Genomic DNA, 15,260 nt, shown 5'->3' on the forward strand with positions numbered 1-15,260 from the left:
AATTTACAGAGAAAATTCACTTTCCATACAGCAGTTCACGTACACTTTGTCTCATGACATTGACCACAATTTACCCCAGTGCAACAGCTCCTCTCCCACTTCCTCCTGACAGTCACCTCTTCCCTGTGTCCATCCCTCCATGCACCCCTGCCGCCTGAGCTGTCTCCCTGTGCATAAACAGCCCTTCTTTCTCCCATGATTGTTCTCTCCAAGGAGTGTTTCTGTCTCAGGTAAATGTTTGACTCCTATGCCTGTCTTTTGCTTGGCTGGAAGCCGCAGGTGTGGGTTCAATTCCAGACCTGAAGGGCAGCTCGGGGCCACAGTGTTAGTGGTTCCACCAGGCTCTACCAGACCAGCAAACCTGGTCCCCTATTTTTTTGTCCAAATGATTTTGAGTTTTGTTCCGCATTGTTCTCCCTCTCATCCAGGATCTCCTACAGAGATCCCCTCCAAGTGGCTGACAGTGGTAGCTGGCTCCCTGGGGTTTTGTAACCATTCTCCTCTAATATAAATGGACCTCTGGCCATTTTTCTTGTTTTCTGCTATAAACAGATCCACTGGTTTCCGAGTAGGAGCCCAGGTGGCCTGTTGCCAGGTGCAGCAGGACCAGAGCATGTTAATCAGCCCAAACCAATCCCATTTAAGTCTCTGAAGTTTCCAGTTCTGACCCAAGTTGTCCTTCTTGTAGGTTTCAGGCAGAAGTTTGGAGGCTAGAAGCTGGGGCTGAGGGACCAAAGGCCATTTCTGGCATGATTCTGTGTCTTAATGGGGACAAGGGTTATACGTTTGTATGTTTATTGATGTTCATCAAGGTGTTCATTTAAAATGTGTGCATTTTACCTTGTGTATGTTCGTTACAGTTGGCCCCTAAGCTAGGCAGAAGGCTGGGGGCCGAGTGAGGGTGAGGTTGGGGGTGAATCCACAGAGATGGTCGCACCGAGACCCTCATCCTCGTTCTTTGCACTGGGCCTAACGGAAGCCAGGATGGCTGTGCGGGGTCCTGCTGTAGCCGCAGGGCCTCGGCAGAGCAGGAGGCAGCAGTGGGGGGATGGGCAGGACACAGCAAACCAAGGGCCTGTAAGCTGTCGGGGGCAGGAAGAGCGGTACAGGGAACTGGGGGCCAGGCAGGAGGGGACGCGGGGTTTTATGCCGTGTGCTCAGAGAAAGCTCTCTGGGAAGGAGCCATCTGAACAGAGACTGGATGGAAGCAAGGGCGTGAGTGTGCCTAGGGCAGAGGAACCATCGTGCAAAGGCCCTGCGGTGTGGGGGGGACAGCAGGACGCCCTGGTGCTGGGGTGGAGGGAGGGAGGACAGAGGAGGTGGGGGCCAGGAGGAGGACTTGGGGAGCCTCGTGGGCCTTCAGCTACCAGTGACGGTGCTACCTGAAGTGGGTCTGGGGGGGCAGCAGGACGCCCTGGTGCTGGGATGGAGGGAGGGAGGGAGGACAGAGGAGGTGGGGGCCAGGAGGAGGACTCGGGGAGCCTTGTGGGCCTTTGGCTACAAGTGACAGTGCCACTTGGAGGGTTCTGAGCAGTGGTGTTGTCTGGCTTGTGTTTCAGATGGGCTGGCCTGACCGTGGAGGTCAGCCGTTAGCAGGGCAGAGATGTGCACGGAGCGGCCTTTAGAGGCCACCGCAGTCATCAGATGACAGATGACGGTGTGGATGGGGGAGAGCTGGTCGAAGTGGTCAGAGGAGGTGCAGGGAGAGCTGGGCGGGGGTGCGGGTCAAGGAGGAGCCAGAGCTGATGTCAAGGGTCAGGCTTGGGTACCTGGAAGATGACATGGTGCTTCTGGGCTGGAGAGACTCCCCTGTGACGGGGCAGGGTGGGGAGAGAGAGGAAGGGTTCCATGTGCAGTAAGCAGGCCTTGTCTGGAGCTGTCAGTCAGCATGGAAAGGTGAGTCTAGACTTGGGCGACAGTCTGGGCTGTGACTCCCAGGCCCCCGCCCTCTGAGGACGGATGTGGCCATGCTGAGGGATGTAACGTGCACCCCCGCTGCTGCCCACGCCCACCTGGCTGTGCAGACACTGACAGCTCCGCCAGGCTGCTGGGCACGTCGCTGGTGGAGGACCCTCAGCAGATGTTGAAGTGGCAGGCCCACCTGGAGTTCACCCACAACCATGACGTGGGGGACCTCACCTGGGACAAGATCGCAGTCTCCCTGCCCCGCTCGGAGAAGCTCCGCTCCCTGGTGCTGGCTGGCATCCCTCACAGCATGAGGCCGCAGGTGGGCTGGCTGTGGAGCCCTAGAGGGTTGGGAGGCTGGCGCAGGGTCGTGGGAAACCTGAGTGCTGGCTCCTCCCTAGCTGTGGATGCGGCTCTCAGGGGCCCTGCAGAAGAAGCACAGCTCGGAGCTGTCATACCGCGAGATGGTGAGGAATAGCTCCAACGATGAGACCATTGCCGCCAAACAGGTAAGGCTCAGGCTGCATTCAGGTCACTTCCAGGGTCGCTGAACACTTGCTCCCAGGTCTTGCAGCCCCTCCTCGGCAGGGGCAGTGGGAAAACCTTGGTGGTAACTGTGGAGCCAAGCGGACCTTTGACGTGCGGACATGTGTGCCTTGAGAAAGCTGGGTGCCTCCTGGCTACTCCCTAAACCCCAAGGAGAGTTGTCTCAGGCCACCAGGGCTTTGAAGGACAGAAGAGATGGGTCCCAAAACCTGGATATAGGTGAGGTCAGTCCAGGAGGGTTTTAAATATAGATTTCCAGGCCTTGTCCCTCATTGATACCCTGGTGGTACAGTAGTTAGAGTGCTCAGCTTTTAAAGAGAAAATCAGTGGTTCAAACCGTCTAGCCATTCCTTGGGAGAAAAGACGTGGCAGTCTGCTCCTGTGAGGATCTCAGCCTTGGAAACCCCATGGGGCAGTTCCGTAGGGTTGCGAGTCAGCATTGACTTGGTGGCAATGGCACTCAACACCAGAGTCTCGTGTGAACCCCAGAAATCCATTTAAGTTGCCCAGGTGAGTGGAGTGAGACGGCCGCACCACCTCAAATAGAATCTTGAGGGGAGGAGGGTAGCCTGAGCCCGGGAAGTCTCCCTCCTGGGAGAGGCATCTGCGGGGACTTCGCCCAGCCCATCACAGGTGTCAGCATGGCTGCAGGGCCCACAAGTGTTGGGGACCCCTCCTCAGGCCTGCACAGGTGTCACAGGTCTGAGGGGAGGCGTGTGGGCCTCCCGACAGATCGAGAAGGACCTGCTCCGTACCATGCCTAGCAACGCCTGCTTTGCCAGCGTCGGCAGCGTTGGGGTGCCACGTTTGCGCAGGATCCTCCGGGCCCTGGCCTGGCTCTACCCCGAGATCGGCTACTGCCAGGGCATGGGCATGGTGAGCACAGCCCGGGGTGCCTGTCAGCTGGCAGGATGCCCCTTAGGTGTCACTCTTAGGGCCGGGGGGAGACGTGCAGGCTGGGCCGCTGTGGAAGGTTGGTCAGGTGGAGTGGACGTACGGGCAGACAGGTGGGCAGGGGGGGCCTCCGTGGTCTGTCTGCCCAGAGAGGCCATCTTTCTCCCGGGTCTGGGGGAGGTGCTCTCTCTCATTCACGTGAAGACGTGCTGAGCGGCCGTCCCCTTGGCCAGGTGGCCGCGTGCCTCCTGCTGCTCCTGGAGGAGGAGGACGCCTTCTGGATGATGTGCGCCATCACCGAGGACCTGCTGCCTGCCTCCTACTTCAGCACCACCCTGCTGGGGGTGCAGACGGACCAGCGCGTCCTGCGTCACCTCATCGTCCAGTACCTGCCCCGACTGGACAGGCTGCTCCAGGAACACGACATTGGTGCGTGGACTGCTCGCCTCCTTCCCGGGCCTGGGGGCGGGGGGTCCAGAGACGGGGTCAGATTCTGAGCTTCTGGGGCCCTCACGACTGCTGCCCAGGCACGCCGCCGCCACATGGCCTCTTTGCTGTCAGTTTCTTCTCTGCCATCCCTGGTGCCCTGTCCAGGCAAGGCCTCCTGCTGCTCTGGGGGGCGCCCTTGACTTCCTCCCCAGGGGGTGGGCCTGGGCACGCCCCTGCTCCTGGGCTGCCCCTGGTCCTAGCCCGGCGGTGCTGTGCCCACAGAGCTGTCCCTCATCACGCTGCACTGGTTCCTCACGGCCTTCGCCAGTGTGGTGCCCCTCAGGCTGCTGCTGCGCATCTGGGACCTGTTCTTCTACGGGGGCTCCCTGGTGCTCTTCCAGACCACGCTCGGCATGCTCCGCCTCAAGGTGCCCGGCCCAGGCCCCGTGCGGCAGAGAGGCCCTCCTGGGTGGATGCGGGCTTCCAGGCCTCTCACGGCAGAGAGGCCGTCTGGGTGGACAGGGGCTCCAGGCCCAAGCCCCAGGGTGGTCAGCTGAGAGCCCCTTCCCCCCTCTTCCCCCCTCTTCCCCACACCCCTCTGCTGCAGCCAGGATTCTTGGCCAGGATGTGGGCCAAGGCTCAGGTTGGTCAGCAGGGCTGCTAGGGGGCTTGAGACCTAGCAGTGATGCCCCCTTTGCCCTCTCATGGCCCAGGAGGAGGAGCTGATCGAGTCAGAGAACTCGGCCTCCATCTTCAACACACTGTCGGACATCCCGTCTCAGATCGAGGATGCAGAGCTGCTGCTGGGGACGGCCATGCGGCTGGCTGGCTCCCTCACGGATGTGGCTGTGGAGACGCAGCGTCGCAAGCATCTGGCCTACCTCATTGCAGACCAGGGCCAGCTCCTGGGGACCAGCACCACCACCAATCTCTCTCAGGTGGGCCAGCACGAGAAGCCTTGTGGGAGAGACGCGGGCTGCCTGCCCCTCTGGGCCCTACTCCACTCGTTACCAAGGGCCCCCCAGGGTCTGGTCTGCAGACACCGGGGGAGTCAAGACGTACACTGCGACCCTCAGAACCTGCCTGCTAGGGCCTGAGCAGCAGTGGCGCAGGCGCGTGCTGGCCCGGGTCCCCCCGAGAGGGCACTGTGACTGGTGCCTTCCTCTGGGTGAGGTGCTCAGCTTGACTGGCACCAGGCACCCAGGGCTCCACCGAGCTGCTGTCCCTGCCCACAGGTGGTTCGGCGCAGGGCCCAGCGGAGGAAGTCTGGTATCACCTCCCTGCTCTTCGGTGAGGACATGCGGCAGCTGGGGCAGGGATGTGGACCCCCCACACTGCAGGCTGGGCATGTGTGGAGGGAGGGTCCAGGCAGGGCCCATGGTCACTACAGCCCTACTGCCCCCCAGGGGAGGACGACCTGGAGGCTCTCAAGGCCAAGAATATCAAGCAGACGGAGCTGGTGGCCGACCTCCGAGAAGCCATCCTGCGTGTGGCCCGCCATTTCCAGTGCACAGACCCCAAAAACTGTAGTGTGGTGAGTGGCAGGCACCCACCCTCCCACCAGCGGGCCTTAGGCTTCCTGCCCAGTCCCATCCTAGGGACTGCGGTCCAGGCTGGGGGCCTCTCTGCCCCTACCACTGCCTCAGTCCTCCCTGACAGGAGCTGACCCCAGACTACAGCATGGAGAGCCACCAGCGGGACCACGAGAACTACGTGGCATGTTCACGCAGCCACCGGCGCCGTGCCAAGGCCCTGCTAGACTTCGAGAGACACGACGACGACGAGCTGGGCTTCCGCAAGAATGACATCATCACGGTGTGTGTGGGCGGGGCCGGGGACCGTGTCCCTCCCGACACCCATCCCTGCTCCAGCCTCAGGACAGTCCCGCTCCTGCCGAGAGCTGCCACTCCAGGCCAGTGGGGATCCTGGACGGCAGCGTTGTAGGATAGCCAGGGGTGCTGGCCCCGGCAGTGAAGCTCTGGTCCTGCTGTCCCTCCCTGCAGGTCATTTCCCAGAAGGACGAGCACTGCTGGGTGGGGGAGCTGAATGGCCTGCGAGGTGTGTGGTGGCGCCCCCTGGAGGTGCAGGAGGGGAGGCTGGGGCACCTGGCGGGGGGATGTGGGGCGGGGGGCGTGGCTTTGCTGTAGCAGTGCTAGGGTCACAGCAGTCTCTCACAGGCTTGCTCTGTCCACAGGCTGGTTTCCAGCCAAGTTTGTGGAAGTCCTGGATGAGCGGAGTAAAGAGGTAAGGGACACGGGCTGGCCCTGAGGAGCTGGCCCTGCCTGAGGCCCACTGCCCTCCTAGCAGTGGCAGTGGCCAAGAGGACATAGTGGGGCGGCTGCCTGGTAAGGCTGGTCTTCTCAGACCATCCCTCCCCCAGTACTCCATCGCAGGAGACGATTCTGTGACTGAGGGTGTCACAGACCTTGTGCGTGGAACCCTCTGCCCGGCCCTCAAGGCCCTGTTTGAACACGGGCTGAAGAAGCCGTCCCTGTTGGGTGGCGCCTGCCACCCCTGGCTGTTCATTGAGGAGGTAAGTTGGGCCTGGGTCCTTTGTCCTGTTTCTGGGGCTCCTGTACTAGCCTGCAGTTCCTGCATGTCCCTTCTCAGGCCTTTGCTGCCCTGGGCCTGTGGGAGTGGTGGGAGGGGACGCCCAGGCAGCCACGCCTACTCGTTTGGGCGCAGGCTGCCCCGTAGCAGCGTCCCCACTCGGTCCCCACTCGGTCGGTGCCGGGCTGCCTGGCGGCTCCTGCGCCTGATGCACAGCCCGTCCCCACAGGCAGCAGGCCGGGAGGTGGAGAGGGACTTCGACTCCGTGTACTCCCGTCTGGTGCTCTGTAAGACGTACAGGTGACACACGGCCCGTCCTGGGGGGAGGCAGGGCCCAGTCCACGGGGCAGCGCTGAGAGCTGTGGTCTCCCCCCGGCCCCCATAGATTAGACGAAGATGGCAAAGTCCTGACGCCGGAGGAGCTGCTGTACCGGGTAAGGGGCCGAGGGAAGGGCTGCCCCGCGTGGGCAGAGGGAACACCCAAGTGATGGCCCATGCCCACCAGGCGGTGCAGTCGGTGAACGTGACCCATGACGCGGCCCACGCACAGATGGACGTGAAGCTTCGCTCCCTCATCTGCGTGGGCCTCAAGTGAGTGTGCCACCAGCCATGGGCGCTAGTGCGCACAGCGAGGTGTGGGGGGCTCTGACGGTGCACTGGAGTGGCTGCAGGGCGATGTCAGCCAGACGCCAGCACAGGGCAGGACTGCATAGGGCCCTGGGAAGCCTGTGTCAGTGAGCCGACCGGTGACAGTGTCCCCAGGAGTAAGGCTGTGTGAGCACGGGGGGCTTCTGGGGTTCTCGATAATAGCTGGGCACAGGCTGGAGGGCCCACAGGGTTGGAGTGGCAGTGGCAGTCGGACAGGGAGAGGTAGCTGGTAGGCCCCTGTCGTCCAGGCGGCTGCGATTGGGCCTAGGACAGTGGTCAAGGCCCTGTGGCCTGGGGCAGTGGCCTTGGGCACATCTTGTCTCCAAAGCCAGACCCAAGGGCTGTGCAGGAGCCCTGGAGGGGGAGGGGTGTGGGAGACAATGGGGATGAGCACCTCCGAGTGTGGCAAGGGCCACCTCCTCAACCTTGGCTGGGAGTGAAGGCTGGGCCCCAAGGTGGAGGGGGGTAGGGGTAGGGTGGGGTGTCCCCCACCCTCCCCAGAGGGGACCTGCGATGGCCCCTCCTTCCTGTGGGGGTGGCAGCCTGCCGAGGGGCCCGGGAGCAGCTGTTCCCTGTCGCACCGTGTCCTCAGCGAGCAGGTCCTGCACCTGTGGCTGGAGGTGCTCTGTTCCAGCCTGCCCTCCGTGGAGAAGTGGTACCAGCCCTGGTCCTTCCTGCGCAGCCCCGGCTGGGTCCAGATCAAGTGTGAACTCCGGTGAGGCCTGGCCCGGGCCCTGGCGGAGCGGCCCTGGGATTAGGGGCACGGGGAGCGGGGGCGGAGCTGACCTGAGGCCTGGGAGACCCTCACCTACACCTTCCTCACCTCCAGCGTTCTCTGCTGCTTTGCCTTCAGCCTGTCTCAGGACTGGGAACTTCCTGCGAAGAGAGAGGTGGGCCGTCTTGGCTAGTCCTTCCCTCAGGGGCTCTAGTGGGCTGGCTGGGCGGGCGTGTTCCTGGAGTGACTGTGGCAAGGCCCCTCCCTGTGTGCAGGAGGAGAAGCAGCCCCTGAAGGAGGGCGTTCAGGACATGTTGGTGAAGCACCACCTTTTCAGCTGGGACATAGATGGGTGACATCTTCCTCCAGGGGCCCTACCAGGCCCCCCAACCCACCGGTTACTGAAGCAGGCCCTGCCTCAAGAAGAGTCAGCTGCCTGGCCGGTCGCAGGCTGCTCTGGGTCTGCAGCTGCCCCCAGCTGAGGGAAGGTGACACTCTGGAGCCCTGGCCCCAGGATCAGGAGGGGGCACGTCCCCAGACCCACGGAGTGTCCCTGGAGGCAGTGACTGGTGGGGGGATAGGTGGTGGGCCCCCACAGGGCAGGAGCAGAAGGGGGTGCCCGGCTAGGCCCGTTTCTCCATCCCAGGGAGGCTCTCCCCAGCTGAGGCCTTTAAGGCTGGGTGCCAACCAAAAATCTTGGGAAGAGGTGGAGCATGGCCTCTGTTCTGTGGATCTTTGCTCAGGAAGGGGGTGGGGTGGGGCCTGTAAATAAACGGTCTTTGAGAAAGGGCCTCCTGGCTTCTGTCAGCCAGGGCACGCTGCCTGTCCTGGAGCGGTCTAGAAGGGGCAGTGTGGCCCCTGGTTGGGAGCCAGGCCCGGGGCCTGATGGGAAGCGCACACGGGACCCAGCTCCCCTTCCCCACCAGTGTACAGAGGATGCAATGAAGCCAGCTGTAATTCTGTTTTTATTTTAAAAAGTTCACACACTCCCACCAGCCCCAGCACTTTTGGTGAGACTGAGTGTTGACCTGGGGTGCTACCCTCTTGTCCCAGGTCAGCTGTGGCTGCAGTGGGGCAATTGGGGGGTGTGGGGAGGCATGGGTGGAAGTGTGTGGCTGAACAGGGCCAGGAAGTACCTCTGCCCTGGTGGCACTGAGGAGGGGGCCAGGAAGCACAACATACGGAGCAGGTGTGGCAGGGTGTCTACATGTCAAAACACCGGTGACAGGTGGGCCTAGGTGACTCCACACCAGGCTGAGGCAAGACCATGACTGCGGCACAGCCTGAGGTGATCTAGAGTGCCTGCCCCAAGACCTGTGTCCTCAAGGCCCATCTCTAGATGCAGAGCGGGAGGGGGAGGGCACTGCACCCACCCCTCCCCAAACTGTGTGCGTATGTGTATGCTGTATGCTGAGGGAGCCCTGGGGCGCAGGAGCTCAGGTCTCAGCTGCTGCAAGGGAGGACGTGGCAGCTCTGCTTCCATCAAGATTTACAGCCTTGGAAACCCTACAGGCCCTTCTACTCTGCCCTATGGGGTCACTATGAGCCGGGATCAACAGCAGTGGGTTTGATTTTTCTGGGGTGTGTCGATATATAATTGAGAGGTATGTACACCTGTACAGAAACTTTTTGCCACTGAAAACTAAATGGTTTTGCTGTCCACAACACTAAAATGGCAGGGAGCCCCTTCTGGCAGCCTGGGGGCCCTGAGGTTGGCTGACAGGAAGGCAGGCTGCTTTCTTCCCAAGGCAGGGGGAGGAAAAGCTAGCCAAGCCTTTACCACCCAGCCCTGGGCCTCTCCTGCCTGAGATCGACAGTGGCACCTCGGGCATCTGAGAGCCAGGGCAGGCCCAGAGCTGCACGGAGGGCTTTGCTGCCCCCCCTGGGATGCAGAACCTGGCACGGGGACCCTCTGCTCTGTCTCCCCGGGAAGGACTAATGGGGACTGTGATTGTCAAGACAGCCACAGGGAGGCAGACTCAGGCCCAGCGGGCTGTCCCTCCAGAGCCCTGCCCCCAAACCCCCCTCCAAAGTGGAGGCTACAAGCAGGGGTCCCAGTGGAGCTGCAGGTCGTGCCCATCCAGGAAGTCTGTGGAGAAGAGGCTGGGGGCTGCAGTGCTGAAGGGGGCCAGGCCCAGCACGGGCCCGCCCGACGACAGCTCCAGCCAGTCCATGCTGTCCAGGTGCCCGTCGGCCAGGTCCAGGCCCATGGTGCCACTGGGCTCAGGCGCAAAGTGCAGTTCGGAGGTGTCCATGGGCGAGGGGGGGTGGTCCAGGATGGCGGAGCTGCTCAGCATCTGGCTGTGGAGGTCATCGATGAGGGACAGGGGCTCTGGGCCCTCAGGCCCGCCCGGCAGCAGAGGCAGCCCTGTGCTGCTCTCCAGGAAGTCCTCCAGGTGCCCAGGGAGGGCGGGCGAGCCGGACGGAGGGGGTGCCGCCTGCGGGAGCTCGGTGCAGGGCGAGGGCTGTGCAGCCAGCGGGGAGACGCAGGGGGCTGGCAGGGAGGGCTTCTCCTTCCCCAGCAAGGGTGCCGGCTCCTTGAAATCTGCTGGGATCTCTGCCAATCAAGAACAGTGGAGTCAGAAGGTGGCCCAGCTTGCTTGCTCCTCTCAAGGCGCAGCTGAGACCGCATCCCTTCTAGAAGAACACGGGAGGTGCCACCCATCCATCCAAGTGTCACTTCCTGGGGTCCCTGCCACCACTCCGGGCCCCCATCACCCTTTCTCTGTCATCCCAACTCCCCGGGCAGCCTCATTTGCTCCCATTGTCTCGGTTCCCATCTGGATGCTGGATGCACAGGCTGCCCAGCCGCCGCCAACAGCCGCAGCACCACCTGCACACAGACCCGCCCTGAGAGTCTAAAAGCAGCTACTGAGCCTTGTGGAGAGAACGCACGGCAGTCTCCGTGGTCAGCACCATCAGCAGCGGGCAGCATGCTCCCTCCTCCTGTGTGTTAATCACGTGCATGCTGTCAACTCCTTAAGTGGGCCTGCTGCGTCCCGTAACTGTCTCTGGCGCCACCGGTGGGGTCCTGGCCAGACCAGAACTCTTCCTCCAACCTGTCCTCCCACCATGTCCCTTGTGACCCATTGCAAGACAGGCTGTCACCTACCACCTGGCTGCAGAAGCCAGGGCCCTGGGATCCCTGCTGACCCCTCAACTTGGTCATCAGCAGGACACCCCCTGGCTCTGCTTGAGCCCCTCACTCCCCTCCTACTGTCCCCTGCAGTCCTGGCTGCTACTTGCTGCAGTTTCACTACCTGCTTTGCCACTTTCTGCCCCAAACGCTCCTCTGCCCAGAAACCCATGTGACGTAAATTTAGCAAGTCACAAAGCAGACCATTTCCCTCCTGTCACCTCCCTGTAGCCCCCATGGCTGCCATGAGATCAACCACCACACAGCTGGGACTTAGTCCAACAGCCACCCTGGGCCCCACCCAGGTCAGCACCTGGGGCTGCCTCTGATTCTGCAAATGCCTGTCTGCCCCTCTGGAAGTTTTCACACCTTTCTCTCAACCCACTGTACTAGCCTGCAGATAGAATATTCTGAACCTTTCTCCTCACTGGAAGGCTCACCCCCCCACCCCACCGCCAAGCCTGTCCTGGATGCCCACATCTGGATGAGGCCCCCTCCTGCGAGCCTGTGCACCGCCTATCCCCCACCCTGACGACACGCGGTGACTCAGGAACAAGATGGAGATGATTCCCGCTTTGCCTGGAGGCTACAGCCCTCACCTGATTGTCTGCAGGGCTGCACTTGGCCCCGGACCCTCCCTGCCTTCTGTTTTCCTCACAAGTACTCTTCTGAGGTCTTAGTTACTGTGTGTCATGTTGGTTGCTATCTCCTCATGCCAGACCCGGAGCTCCACAAGGTGTCTCTTCTGTTGTGATGAAAACGGTGTCTGCCCCACAGCTGGGGTCAGTGAATGATCAACATGGGGGTTGCTGTCCTTTCTGTACCAGGCCAGTAGTACCCCCTCACTGGGGTGGCCAAAGTGTTTAGACGGGGTCTGCTACTCAGTATGTGCTCAATAAACCACCCCCGCCCCGGAATCAAACAGCCTCTGGCCGAGACAACCTATGAAGAGAGGAGGCTTGGGGAGGCAGCAGGGATCTAGGATTCACCTCCACTCTGAATAAGGATGTCGAACAGGTCATCCATCTGCTGGCTTGAGGAACCATTTTCCTGTGGGACAAAAGTAGAGGAAAAAAAGTGAGGATTAGGTAGAAGAGCCCCACCAGCCAATCAGGGCCTTGGGTGCCTTTTCTGCCCAAGCTGCAGCCAGAGCCCTATCCCTGACACCTTCCTGCCTCAGCAGGCCCATCCCCCAAGGCCCATCCCCTCGCCCTCCAGCAGCCCCGCGTGGCCCTTCATCTGGCCAGGCCCCAGTCCACCTTCTTCACCTGCTGCTTGGGCTTCTGGCTCACAGCTTCCTCATAGCCAGGCGGCTCCTTCTTCAGCAGAGAAATGGGGGGCCCACAGAGGGGTTGGGGTGGGGGCTCCAGATCCATCTGGGCTGGTGGGCCAGGTGCTGGAGAGTCAGGCTGGGATGCGGGCTGGACAGGAGGATGGGAGAGAACGGTGGCTGAGGGTGAAGACCTACCTCCGGGGGGGAAGCAAGCAGAACAGGGCCCCCACCCTCCAGGAGGCAAGGGGCAGGCGCCCCCTGGGCCAGGCCAACGCCTTCCAGGGTGCGCTTGTGGAGGCCACTGGGGAAGGAGGGCGCAGGATGAGGAAGGCCTCTGAGCCTGGGCTCAGGACACGCACGCAGGGGGCGAGAACAGGGCTCTGGGCTGCCTCCCGCTCCCAGCTGGCACGTCTGCGTCTTCCTCCTGTGCCTGAGGCTGCGCAGGGCCTCCATGCCCTCGAAGTCCCTAGCTCTGCAGGCCTGAGATCACACAGGGCCTAAGTGCAGCCTCACCAGTGGGCCAGGCTGGGCAGAGTCTGGGCTGTGGATCAGCTGACAGGGACACCCTGGTAGGGGACAGCTGGCCTCAGCCAGGGCCCAGCCCGAGCAGCTGCCTCACAAATGAAAGGGGCTCCTCAATCCTTACCCGGGCCCCTCCCAACTCCTGAAGCAGGGCAGCAGGCGCTGGGCATGGTGAGGACACCAGAGCAACACGTGCTAGTGCCATGGCTGGGCTGCGGGGTCAGGGGGCACACCCTGGCGGCCCCTCCGGGCTGTGGGTCTGGTCAGGGCCCCTGAAGTCCCCCTTCTCAGTGTTCTGAGGAAATGGGAGGTCAGCAAGGCACACAGGCCCCAGGGCTGCAGGGAAAGTTCAACGCAGCCAACAAAACGCTGGGCACGTGGGGCTGCCGGGAAAGGAGCTTCCTGCCACGCTTTCCCAGCCCACATACCTGCTGCGGGCTCCCGCCGGGGAGGCCAGGGCTGTCTGCGTTGGGATTGGTCACAGTGAGTACGAGGTGGGTCCCAGTGGAGTCGGTGATGAGGGTGGGAGGCGTGACCCCCTTGATGAAGCTAGAGCCCCGTGGGCCCAGCAGCAGCTGGGGGGCTGGCACCGGCGTGGGCTCAGGCAGCCCGGCTTCCTGCTTCACCACCACAGCCGGAGGCGTGAGGGCTGCGGGGCCAGCACCCGTGTGGTCGGCGGTGGAGGCGGCCAGGCCGGGGCTGAAGGAGCGCGTGGGGCCCGGGGCCGGCCTGCTCAGCTGGCAGCTGGCGAAGCCGCTCTCCTGCTTCACGGTGGCGGCCGTGCCGAGGGGGCCCGGGCCGGGGCCAGGCTGCTGGGCCCGCTTCTCCTGCTCCAGTTGCAGCCGCAGGCGCTCCACCAGCTGCTGCTTCTGCCGCAGCATGCGCGTCAGCTCCTCGATCTGCTTGTCCTTCTCCTGCAGCATCTGGTCCTTGTCACGCCCCTCCAGCTCGCCCCGCACCCCCGGGCTCAGGCAGCAGGCACCGGCCCGCGGGCCCTCCTCCTTCATGAGGATTTGCAGCGGCGAGGCCTGCAGCGTGAGCTGGGTCAGGGGTGACGTCACCATCTCACCAAAGGTGTCCCCAGGTGTGGAGTTCTCGTCGCCTGTGCTGAGCAGGGAGCGCTCAGAGGGGGTGGGAGAGACGGGCGGGGTGGAGCCCGTGCTGCCGAATTTGACCACTCCGTTGCTGGTCACCGTGGCTACCACCACCTCAGTGGGAGCCAGGCCGGCTGCCACCAGGGCTGGCCCTGTGCTCAGCCGGGCTGCTGGGAAGGCTACCACCACCTCTCCAGCCTTGGGCAGAATAGAGGCGGTGGCGGGGGCCTTGGGGGTCCCCTGGGCGGGGCTGATTTGGTCTTGGTAGGCACGCAGGCGCTCTATCAAGCCAGTCTTGGTGCCTGAGACAGGCAGTGAGCGCAACTTCAGCTCCTGCTTCAGCTCTGCCACCTGCGAGGGGACAGGAGCCAGGTCAGCAAGGGGATCCAGGGTGTTGTCCAGGCAGCAGATGCACATGGCTGGACAAAGGGGACTGGGTCCAGCCTGGAGGAGAGTCTGGGAGGATGGGGGGGTCAAGCACGTTGTACTCAAACATACGCGTGCTCACACATATTAGCTATGCCAGCCTGGGGCCTGGGGCTCCCACATACTTAACAGAACTGTGTTTTACAAATGAGGAAACTGAGCTCACAAAAATACAGTAATGGCTGCCAGGTCATACTAGCTGGGCTCCTGTCTAGGTCTGAGGGCCAGCACCCAGGCCCAGCTGCCTCCACAAGAGGCTGGATCTCTCCTGGGATCTGGCTCATGGCCCAGGTGGGATCTGCCTGTCCAGAGGCCAAGGCTCATAGGGAACGTGGTCTATTCTTCTTCTGATCAGACACAGACCCCAGGCCTAGAACCCGGGAGCTATCCAGCAGGCTCCATGGGGCATCGACTGGCCAAGGAGATGGTGTGGGGGTGCTGAACTGGGCAGCCCCAAGTCTGAATCCTGGCTCTATCACTGGGGGCTCCTCCCTCCTCCACTGGCGCTCTCAGCACCCCGGGTTCTCCGTCCTGGACTGGAGGTCTAACCCCGGTTTCTGGCACCGCATTGCTGAGGTCGAGGGAGAGAAGAGCGGAAAACCACTGGGTGCGCCCCAAGGTACTGAGCAGACAGGACAGTGGCCGTGCTGAGGCAGGTGCAGCCGGGACAAGGAGCCTCTGTGGGACGGAGACCGGAGTCTGCAGCCCTGCTCTTCCTGTGGGCTGTGACTGCTGTGCCTCCAAATGAGACTCCCAGAAGGCCCTGGGGGAGGGGCCGGCACCTGCCTTCATCTCGTCCAGGTTGGTGGGTAGGGCCCCGGGCTTGCCCGTCAGCGAGACGCTGTTCTGACGCGCCAGCCCACTGGGACCAGGGGCACCCGAGCTGGGGCTGCTGCTGCTGGTGGAAAGGCTGCGTGCTGGGGGGCCCCCACTGCTCCCCGGAGTCTCCCCTGCAGGCCTGGGAAGAAGGAAAGGCAGAATGAGTGCCTCATTCCCCCCTTGGCTGCTGCACGTGCATGCCAGGTGCCTGGGCCACAGGGCAGCCCTGCTGGGGACACGCTCGTGGAGCCCAGACGACGGGGCCCTCTGAAGTCAGGGGCTACCCCCACAGACCTGGCAGCT

At 62.7% G+C, this 15,260-nt stretch overlaps 2 protein-coding genes across 2 annotated transcripts in view; one reads left to right on the top strand and one right to left on the bottom strand.

Annotated features, from left to right (window-relative positions):
- Nucleotides 1-2,065: 2,065 nt before the first annotated feature.
- Nucleotides 2,066-8,043, top strand: SGSM3 (small G protein signaling modulator 3). The gene is made up of 18 exons (XM_007941696.2): nucleotides 2,066-2,227; nucleotides 2,307-2,414; nucleotides 3,184-3,327; nucleotides 3,579-3,774; nucleotides 4,057-4,202; nucleotides 4,488-4,712; nucleotides 5,010-5,064; nucleotides 5,181-5,308; nucleotides 5,434-5,589; nucleotides 5,778-5,832; nucleotides 5,969-6,018; nucleotides 6,155-6,307; nucleotides 6,554-6,624; nucleotides 6,710-6,758; nucleotides 6,830-6,915; nucleotides 7,565-7,687; nucleotides 7,802-7,862; nucleotides 7,966-8,043. Exons 1-18 carry the CDS (start codon nucleotides 2,081-2,083, stop codon nucleotides 8,041-8,043), a joined length of 2,031 nt encoding a protein of 676 aa, XP_007939887.2. The 5' UTR covers nucleotides 2,066-2,080.
- Nucleotides 8,044-9,726: 1,683 nt separating this feature from the next.
- The window catches only part of MRTFA (myocardin related transcription factor A), a 213,922-nt gene continuing 208,388 nt past the window's right edge, over nucleotides 9,727-15,260 (bottom strand). Inside the window, exons 10-14 of the mRNA XM_007941768.1 lie at nucleotides 14,925-15,150; nucleotides 13,047-14,063; nucleotides 12,092-12,244; nucleotides 11,813-11,873; nucleotides 9,727-10,244 (exon numbers count right to left, since the gene is read on the bottom strand). Of these exons, the coding sequence (XP_007939959.1) occupies nucleotides 9,727-10,244; nucleotides 11,813-11,873; nucleotides 12,092-12,244; nucleotides 13,047-14,063; nucleotides 14,925-15,150 (1,975 nt within the window). The remainder of the gene's footprint in view (nucleotides 10,245-11,812; nucleotides 11,874-12,091; nucleotides 12,245-13,046; nucleotides 14,064-14,924; nucleotides 15,151-15,260) is intronic.

The sequence above is a fragment of the Orycteropus afer genome, unplaced genomic scaffold (assembly GCF_000298275.1).
Source record: "Orycteropus afer afer isolate SDZICR_OR568_19922 unplaced genomic scaffold, OryAfe1.0 scaffold00083, whole genome shotgun sequence".
Lineage (NCBI taxonomy): Eukaryota > Metazoa > Chordata > Mammalia > Tubulidentata > Orycteropodidae > Orycteropus > Orycteropus afer.

Coding starts and splice junctions, on each gene's coding strand:
- SGSM3 (XM_007941696.2), top strand. CDS start 2,081: ATGTTGAAGTGGCAGGCCCACCTGGAGTTCACCCACAACCATGACGTG. Junction 4,203..4,487: donor TCGGCATGCTCCGCCTCAAG/GTGCCCGGCCCA, acceptor CTCATGGCCCAG/GAGGAGGAGCTGATCGAGTC. Junction 5,833..5,968: donor GGAGCTGAATGGCCTGCGAG/GTGTGTGGTGGC, acceptor CTCTGTCCACAG/GCTGGTTTCCAGCCAAGTTT.